Source organism: Gastrolobium bilobum, unplaced genomic scaffold (genome assembly GCF_033153095.1).
Source record: "Gastrolobium bilobum isolate Gb01-03AN ecotype WA unplaced genomic scaffold, APGP_CSIRO_Gbil_v1 utg54028, whole genome shotgun sequence".
NCBI classification, from domain to species: domain Eukaryota; kingdom Viridiplantae; phylum Streptophyta; class Magnoliopsida; order Fabales; family Fabaceae; genus Gastrolobium; species Gastrolobium bilobum.
In genome coordinates, this window is record NW_026897805.1 from 23,633 (window position 1) to 34,138 (window position 10,506).

General features: G+C 36.7%; 1 protein-coding gene and 1 non-coding gene across 2 annotated transcripts; both read right to left on the minus strand.

Moving 5' to 3' along the window:
* Positions 1-546: 546 nt before the first annotated feature.
* LOC133310465 (uncharacterized) lies at positions 547-2,437 on the minus strand. The gene is made up of 5 exons (XM_061511396.1): positions 2,188-2,437; positions 1,858-2,102; positions 1,488-1,710; positions 1,142-1,351; positions 547-1,001 (listed from the first exon to the last, which is right to left on the minus strand). Exons 1-5 carry the CDS (start codon positions 2,435-2,437, stop codon positions 547-549), a joined length of 1,383 nt encoding a protein of 460 aa, XP_061367380.1.
* A 7,370-nt stretch (positions 2,438-9,807) lies between these two features.
* Positions 9,808-9,914, minus strand: LOC133310466 (small nucleolar RNA R71). Its single transcript, XR_009751462.1, has one exon. It is a non-coding gene; the product is annotated as a small nucleolar RNA R71 (small nucleolar RNA).
* Positions 9,915-10,506: the final 592 nt, after the last annotated feature.

Here is a 10,506-nt window from a genome sequence, read left to right on the forward strand (position 1 = left end):
GCCGTGGTCACATAGAGATGTTGACGACTTGATGGAGCAAATGTGTTGGGACCCAGATTTGGTGCCAAATTGGGAACCATTTCAGCCTACAGATGTCACTACACCTCCCCACCATGCGTCTACGTCATCTCCTATACAGCCAGTTACAGCATCTAGTCCAGGACCAGAACCTGAGCCAGGAACGCAGCATGAGCCAGAGCCAGGACCAGAGGCTGTTCCAGATGTCGTTCCAGCCCCAGCCGACCCCGATATTGGGCCATGTGTAGCTCCTAGACGCAGATTTTTGCCTCCTCGTCAGGCACGGGAGAGGCAATGGCCTCCACCATCGTAGTTTATTATGTACTAGGACACCACATTTTTTTGCAGTGACATATGTTTGACACTTTTATGTCTGTATATTTAATGGACTACATGCTTATCCCATATTGTGTATGAGTTATTTATTTTTCAGCATAACTAGATTAATGAAACAAATGACATAGATAACACAACATAATAATGCCACGTAAAAGGTGACTATCATTTTGATTACAAACGTTATGTCCATCACTGATTAGGTAAACGATTAGGACAAGAGCGACGATTATGCCCAAGTAGCTTACAAAGACCACACTTAATTCGACTTTGACTGGCTTCAACTTCATCCATCTCATTGCGTATCCTAGTTGACTTTGGACGGCCTTTTGCACGCAACATAGATTTGTCGGGTATGATAACTGAACCCCCCCAAGGTGGAATAACAGCCTCATTACCAATTGGCTGCCAAGGAAATGAGTATGCATGAACCAAATTCTCTGTCAAGAACACATCGTCCACAAATCGAAAGGGATTCTGCCGAACACTTAGTGCCGCCGCATAGGCATGACTACATGGGTACTTGAAAGCCTTAAACTTTCGACATTGACAATATCTCTCTAGAAGGTTGACAGAATACGACCTCTCATAACCCTCGTCAACTTCAAATACAGTTTCATCAACATTGTATGTACGCACATTGTGACCTGTTGCAAAGGACTCATTAAACTTCATCGATTCAACTATATTTTTGCAATGACGATGTGAAGCATGAAGTTGTGCTACAACTGCTTGATCTCTTTCCACAAAATAATGAACTAGCTTGCTATATGTATGCTTAACAAACCAGTTATTGGCATGTTTCTTGCACCCTTCAAAACCCTATTAACGGATTCAGACAAGTTTGCTGTCATATGGCCATATCTAAGTCCATCAACATCATATGCCCGCGTCCACTTTTCCTTTAGAATCTGATCAATCCAATCTGCAATCTCAGGACTAATGTCATGAAATTTTGCAAAGGCTATATCGAAATCAACCTTAGAAGGAGTATAACCTGAAAAGAGAAAAATATTTAATAATTTTTTGCAATGAATAATAATGTCAAACATCATAAAAAAGAGACCAAAACATACTCAAATTTATAATCGTCTTCTTCAATTTTTCGTTCCGGAACTTTTGATTAAAATTACTTGCAATATGGCGAAGGCAAAACACATGTTGGGAATGTGGTGGCTGCCAACCACGATGATTCTCCACAGCAGATAATATGCTTTGATGCCGATCTGAAATGAGACATATGTTTTGCTTTTGCGTGACATGACGATGAATGTTTTCAAGGAAGTACTGCCATGCTTCCAAAGTCTCACCTTCAACAATTGCAAATGCTAATGGCAAACATTCAGCATTTCCATCCTGAGCTGTGGCAATCAATAATTTTCCTTTATACTTTCCATATAAATGAGTGCCATCGATTTGAATTACTTGTTTGCAAAAATTGAAAGCCTCGCAACATTGTCTATAAGTCCAAAAAATGCGATGAAACACTTGTTTTTCACGTACCAGTCGGTGGGCAACAAAATAATCATCTGTTTGAATATTATAAACAGAACCTGGAGAAAAGCGAAGCATATATTCACACCACCTAGGAAAAAATGCATAAGACCCCTCCCAATCACCATACATGATCGCAATTGCTTTTTGTTTTGCATACCATGCCTTTCTGTAAGAAACTTTGAAACCATACGCATGGGTGATCCTCTCCTGAACAAGTGAAATTGACACTGATGGCTCCTCTCGTATCATTCCTAACAATCATATTGTAGTTAGACATTAAACCTTAAACCCTAACTATAAATTCAATTTCCTTGACAAAATAATCAAATAACATACCTAGTACGAGTGAAGCAATCACATCAACATCAAGCTGTCTATGACCCTGAGAAATATGATCATTCAAGCAATTGTGGTCTCCAACCCATTTAGTAACCTTCCATTTTTCACCGTACGTTTGTTTTATTACCCTAACCCTCCACGGGAAACCCTGTTCATACGCACAACATTTCATACTTAATTTGGTAGGCGTGCTCTCAAGGACGTTCGCTTCTTGATGCTCTTTCATTAGATTTCTCTCGATTGCCATTTGCGCCTCTTTTTTTTATTCAAATTCTTGCTTAACATAAAACTTGTTACCTATTATCCATGGACAATTAATTGAACGTGAGCCTGAGCCAGAACTTGAACCGTCGTTAAAAGAATCTTGTTCCTTCGGATGATCCCGATTAATGTATGTGTAATGTGGAATTTCTTTCCAAAATGGAACAACATCGTCACCTGCAAGTACGAAATTAAACATTAAAACCCAAAAAACTGCAAATATAAATGTATATTTTCAGCCAGTTACTTACTTACCTTCCGAAATTGGCGGTAACTGAGTGGACGCGACGTTATGATGTTCTTGGACATGAGACTCCCCCACAACATTATATTCTAGGATTTGAGTTTCAGGAATACCACATTCATCATCGTTGTCTGAAGCGCTACCATCCTCAGCAAGAAGTTGATCATCCATTGCAATATTTTCATCATCGTCATCCTCACCATCATCTTCCATAACCCAAGTAGGGTCATTTTCTCCTTCCTCAGACAGATTACCAACTGGAGCAGCAGATGATGATGCATTATGTGCAAAATTTAAATCAACTGACCTCACGGGTATAACAACATCCTCTGTTCCGGCAATATCCACGTATAACTCTAAAAAATCTTTCCTTGACTTGTTGAAACACTCTCCGATTACCATTTCTACGTCTTCATCGTCAATAACTTGCATACTAATGTATTGTGATTCACACCATATTCTTGCAGTGACCATATTGATAGATGGTTTACCTTTAAGCGCTTACTTTGGACGAATTTTTTGATGTAGTTCGCTAATTGTTGAGTTCCGCATGATACGTGTTGGCCTTTTCTCGCCTTCAAAAATGTCACCACGTCGACCTTCCATTTTCCTACCATTATAATATAAAACAACACGAACAAAATCAGAACGTGAACTCATTCTTAACTATATTAATAAAGAAAAACAAAAAACAGAGTATGCATAAGCAAGTGAGACTGTATCGAAGACTAAGAAGTTAAGATGAAGAGTTGTGATGAATGTGGAGATGGGAGGTGTTTATATAGGAAAAATAGATGGCATTCACGCTCAAAGTGGGCTGGAAAGGGGGCTGAGTCACGCCTAGATGGGGCTAGAATATCCTTCGATTCATGCCTGCATGGGGCGTGACTAATCACGCCTATTTTGGGCGTGAATTACATGGAATTCACGCATAACACGAGCGTGAATTGTCCCGCCCATTTTGGGCGTGAATGACTGCAATAAATCCGAACATAGTTTTCAAATTGCAACCTATTCGTAATTAATTATTAAAAGTGTAATATTTTAATTTTTTTGCCCAAATGCATGGGGCTGTTTTATTTTTGGTTTTGGACAAAATTGATTGGCTATTTATCACTCCAAATCTTTCTTTCATCTACCTTATTAATTATTTTTAATCGCAGCTTTTTTAATTATTCCCAATTAGGTAATTTATTAAATTAATTTTTATCAATTACATTTTCTACTATATATTCAGATGTAGTAATAGACAATTTAAGAAATTGTAATTATAACTAAAAAAAAAATGTTTGTCCTTTTAAATGACACAACTTATATCATTTCACTCTTACAAAGAGGTGGGACCCACAACTTTACTTTTTTTTGTCCACTCTCTCCCTCTTTATCTATCTTTTTTCTCTCACTTAAAATGACACAATTTTATATTCTTTAAAATGACACACACTTTTTCCTATAACTAATTAACTCGGTGTGTAAAAAGATAATTAAAAATTCTAAAGAAACTACTTAACGCTTAATATCTTATCTATCACACATATACGTTATTTAATTTAATTAATGTACGTATATGTGTAATAGATAAGATATTAAGCATGCTCTAAATTTTTTTAGCCACCTCCAATTATATGCTGGTTTCATTGTTTTTATAATTACAAATATATTTTAATAATAAACAATTATTGTAAAAAAGTTATGGTTTTTTTTTTATACATAAAAAGTTATGGCTATAAAATCTTCTTTTTGTGTTAATTTGTTTTGGACTTAATTAAACTCTAATTATCTTTTTGAGACGAGTTGCTCCCCCCAGACCCCGGTATTACCACAAACTTCAACTCTTTGAGCTGGCTATGAGACTAATCTAGAGTGCGGAGCAGGTCAAGAAGGAAGATATTTAAATCCTTCCCAAAATGGCATGTGGGGATTAAACTAAAGCCCTTTGATTTCCACTAGTCAGCTCCCATGTTATCAACTAAGCTACTACTATTTGGCCTTTTTATGTTAATTCCAATTAAGTATTTAGGCAAATAATTATTCTTGTATAATTAATTCTATTTAACATTTATACTTTCATATTAAAGTTATTTTAATATTTTCAGTAGATGGTGTCCCATTCTAATATTTGTGTTATTATATGCCTGAGATAATTATGCTTATAAATAACTTATTAATAGACTACTTTTTTTTGGATGAAACATTAGTAGACTACTTTATACAAGATTGTGAAACGTGTTATTTAATCACATCGGGATTCGATTTTATATATTTAAGCATAATCAGGTAGATTTTGCTCAAGAGATTAATGCAAGTACTTGTGACTTTCATTTCAATTGTTTTTCCCTTATAAGTAAAATGACATATTCAAAATAAAAGTTTTAATCTTATATATATATTTAGATTATCCCAGAGTAATATCATATCGATTTCCTATGGACTAATTTAGAGTTTGAGACAGGTTCATGCTTAAGGTTTTAAATCGCTCAAAAAAATAATATTTAAGAGGATCAAACATAGAGGTGTCAAAACGGGTTGACACGACACGAATTCGACACGACATGAACACATCAACACTAACACGACACAAATTTTTATTCGTGTCAAAATCTTCAACACTGACACGACACGAATTTTTTGCGGGTTGACACGACACGACACGAATAACACGCAAAATAAAGGTCAAAACAGTAATTGACAAAAAAATTTAAAAAAAATGGATCGAAATTAAAAAAATTTAAAATAATAATAATAAAAAATTAAAAATATAATAATTTTAAAAAAATACGGGTCGACACGAACACGACACGAATTTTTTACGTGTCATTTTTCCCAACACGAACACGACACGAATTTTTTGCGGGTCAACCCAAACACAAATTTTCGTGTCGTGTCGCGGGTCGACCGCGTGTCAAAACCTATATTGACACCCCTAATCAAACATATACACTCAAATTTAAAATAAAATTTATAATCTTCTTTAGATAAAAGTTGTATGACACTTTTTGTAACACCATCGTATTGACCCGGATTAATTACACTATGTAGTGGGAGAATATCAATAAGTCTTGTGAGTGAAGCTATGAATTTCATATATATATATATATATGTATGTATGATTTATGTAACACCTTGTGTACATTCGGTATATTAACATACAATAGTAATGGCGCAGCAAATTAAATACGGAAGCTAACTTTTTCATTTCAATTATGACGTCATTATTATTAACCAAGTTGATTACTTATTTCCTTTTCAAAACATTGCCTGTATGTAAATTGCAAATAAAAAACTAACTAAAATACCTCATAACTAAAACACACATAGACCGGACAATATCCTGCTAGATTATACAACTCAATCTAACTAAACAAGACATAATTAATGTGGCATGGACAATCCCCATGCTCACCAAATAAGGCAACAAAGCCCAACATAGTCTCAACTCAAATAACAATATAATTACAATCAAAAATAACTCAGCATCCAACTAGATCTGCATAAACATGCATACATCAGTCAACTAAGCTCCGGCCTCCTTCTGCCAGAGGTATCAACCTCTGAGGTATCTGTACCTGAAAATGTGTCCTAAATGTGGGATGAGATCTCTAAAAGAAATCTCAGTAAGACAAGAGGTCCTCAAGGATCTCTCCACCCTAAGCTCACTTACATGTGTAATATAAGTTCTAAAAGCAGTATAATAATATAATTTCCAAAATCTGTGCAATGCAGCATATAATCATGTCATGTGTGTCACAATTCTACTGGCCAGAGAAAATGCAGGAATTACATACGTCTACAACCCACAGTTGTACAAGATGCTCCTTGTACCCACCCACAGGATCACCACATTGTATGATGCTACATACTTAGGCTTATCGTCTAGGTGGAACACTACATACATATCATAAGGCATTTGCACTTAACAGCTCAAAAGCATTTCAATAAATCATCATTTCAGAAAGGCACATCATGCATATAAACCATCCCTCCATGAGGTATGGTGGAACCAACAATGGGCAAAACCAAGGACACGAAAGCTTACCTCTTAAGCAATCAATCCAATCCAAAGTCCAGACTAGCTCAAAATCCACAAATAACACAATCACAATCTGTTTAGACCAGCAATCATATCAATATTTATAATCTGAGTTCATGACATAATAACAACGTTCTCCTTATCGTCTCATGCCATTAGGCTTCTCCCAAAGCCACAAGCCCTTAATCCAATTGATTCTGACTTAGTTTAATCATTACAAAGGTCCAACCCCATCAATCATGGGTCCACAAACCCAAAATACCATTATGTATGAACAGAACAGTGACACTCTCGAAATTTCCAGAATATCCGGATATTTGTCGAGGCCATATCCGGATATCCATATCCGGATATCTCGAACCCTATATCCGGATATCAATATCCGGATATTGTAACACCCCGTGTATACCTGATTTGTTATCATGTCATCGTATTAAGCAATGCTTAATTAAAATGTGGAATAACTTTTTTCTTTTCAATTATGAAGTCACTAATATTACCAAGTTGATTACTTAATCCTTTTCATAAAACATCGCCTGTATGTAATTGCAATAAAGCTAAATACACTGAATAACCTCAATATATAAATAACTGTGAGTATCTAAGTCACGGTACTACAACACGTAGTCCGGACCATAATCTTGATACATTAAAACAACTCGAAATTAAAATAAGACATAGTCAATCAATGCGGCATGGACAACCCTCATGCTCACCAAATAAGGCAACAAAGCCCAACAGAGTCTCACATCAAATAGCAGGATAATAAATATAAGCATATCATCAACCAAGCACATCATAAAAAACAATAGATGTCTAACTCAGCTCCGGCCTCCTGCCGCCCGAGGTCTCAACCCCCGAGTTACCTGAACCTGAAATATGTGCCCTAAACGTGGGGTGAGATCTCTAAACAGAAATCTCAGTAAGTGATGAACCCTTAGTTCATCATGGTTTTTAGCAGGAATTAGGATCAAATTGTGTGATTAAATGATGAAAAACAAGGTTAATGTCCTAAGATGTCCTCAATTACAAGTTCAAGAGCTTTATTGGAAATTTGTATGATTCTTGTAGGAAAAGCAAGCTTGAAAGACAACTGGAGCAGGAAGAAGATTCTGGAGCTCAAGAGGATAAAAATTGCCTAAGTGTTGGGCGCTAAAACGTCCACACTGAGCGTTTTAGCGCCCTGTTACAGGAAGAGGCCAAAACTTGCTGGTGATGAGCGCTAAAACATCCACACAGAGCGTTTTAGCACGCTGCTACACTAAGAAGATGGAAAATTGCTGGTCTTGGACGCTAAAACGGCCTGCAATATGCGTTTTAGCGCCCTAAAGTGGAAAAAGATTCTGGTCTTCACCGCTAAAACGTCCAAATCAAACGTTTTAGCGTTGGAGTCAGTTAAAGTTAGTTGAGTATTCACCAAGTTTGGACGCTAAAACGGTCATTCCTTAACGTTTTAGCGTTGAAATCAGTTAAAAGTAGTTGAGCATACGTAAAGCATGGACGCTAAAACGGCCACTTATGGACGTTTTAGCGCCCACATCAATTTTCTGTTTTTAATTGTAACACTATATAAGGCAAAGCCTTGACACTTAGAGGTAAAATCTTGGGGGATCTGAACTCTCTCTCTCTCTCTTAAACTTAGTCTGACTTCTCTCTAAATTCTTTTAGTTTTTGTATTAGGATTTCCTTGTAATAGTTTGGAGATTGAAGACTTTCAACATGGAAATGAAGTTTGCTTCTTCTTCTCTTATTTATTCCTTAGTCATGTCTGAGTAGAGTCTTTGTAGTCTGAATGCAATGGAACTCCATGATAATATTATGTTGATTTGATTAATACGATGAAGTATTTTTCATGTGCTAATTTGAGATTTTCTGAGTTAATTATTTCTATCAATGAAGTAGTATAGAACAGGGATGTTTATATGACTTCTGTATTTGATAATCTCAACATCAGAATTCTAGTACTCAAGGGATTGATGCTAGAGTTCTGATGTAATCTTAAAACCTTAGTGTTTCATGCATGTATTAAGAAAGAAATCACCAAGGGATTGGGGTTTCTGATTAATGTTTCTATCAGGGTAGTAAGGGATTACATCTTGATGATAAGTAAAAGGTTGATTAACACCACATGGAAAGGAATTCATCATACGATCAATTCTTATATGGTTTATCATGGAGGAAAGTTGTTTTCTGACTACTTGTTGTTTTTATTAATTCCTAATCCATATTTACTTGTGTCAATTTACTCAAAATCAATTTTCTGGTGACAAATTATTCATGATTTTTACAAACTCTTATTTGATTCAAATTAGTTTTCTATGGTATATTGGTGTTTGAACACAATTCCTCGTGGGAACGATCTTTACTCATCATTTTATTACTTGTACGACTAGTGCACTTGCTAGATCCGCAACAAGTTTTTGGCGCCGTTGCCGGGGAATTTGTTTTTCAACACTAACTGATACTATAGAATTCCGAGATTGAATCCTTTTATTTTCAGTATTTTAGTTTATGTTAAATTTCTGGTCAATTTTGATTCTGGTACATGCGAGGTACACTTGATCCAAATTTGTTGTTATATGATCCAGAATTAGAAAGGACATTGAGGAAGCACAAAAGGGCAGCCAGGCAAAGGAGACAGTTGCAAGAAATTAGTGAATCAAGTACGGTTAATCAGGAAGATATAATGGCAGAGAATCACAGACCACCACCACCACAGAGGACGCTGGGAGAGTACATGACTCCTGCAGTGGTTCCTCCAATTGGGAGTGTTGTGCGCCCAACAATGGAGCCCAACAACTTTGAATTGAAGCCTGCTTTGATACATTTGGTGCAGAAGGATCAGTTTGCTGGAACCAGTGCAGAGGACCCTTACTTGCACATAGAGAACTTCCTATTGTTGAGTGATACTGTGAAGATAAATGTTGTCACAAGAGATGCAATTCTGTTGAGACTATTCACTCATTCACTGACAGATGATGCAAGGAGATGGCTGCAATCATTGCCACAAGGAAGTATAACAACTTGGGATGATTTGCAAACCAAGTTCTTGCAAAGGTTTTTCTCAGCATCCAAGAGGGCCAAGTTGAAGGATGAAATTACAAGCTTTAAGCAGAAAGAGTCAGAATCTATTTATGAGGCTTGGGAGAGATTCAAGACTTTGTTGAGGAAATGTCCACAGCATGGAATTGAGGCATGGCAACAAGGAGCAATCTTCCTGCAAGGAATGACCACTAACACTAGAACCTTGGTGCATGCCACTGCTGGTGGATCATTGACTACCAAGACCCCTCAAGAAGCTTTAGATATCTTTGAGTCATTAGCATCTCAAGAATTTGATAATGCTCCAGTGGCTGACAGAAGGACAGGAATTATCAGGTTGGATGGGTATGATGCTTTGTTGGCAAGGAATGATCAACTGATGCAGACACAGAGACAACAACAGCAACAATTAGATACCCTTATTAAGCAACTCTCTTCACAAAAGGTAGCTTCTATGGAAACAAAGAGTGTATGTGCTATCTGTGGTAAGGGCCATGTGACAGAGGAGTGTGATTATGGGGGATCATCAGAACAAGCAGAGGTGAATGGAGTGTGGTATGATCAGAATAATCAAAGGAACTACAACAATCAGGGAAAGAATGTTTATATGCCACCTTGGAAAAACAAGAATCAACACCCAGGATTCAGCTATAGTTCCAACCACCAATTGGATCCACCATTACATCCTCCACCACCACATATGAAGGAGCAGTCAAGTGATCCTGCTACATGGGAGAAA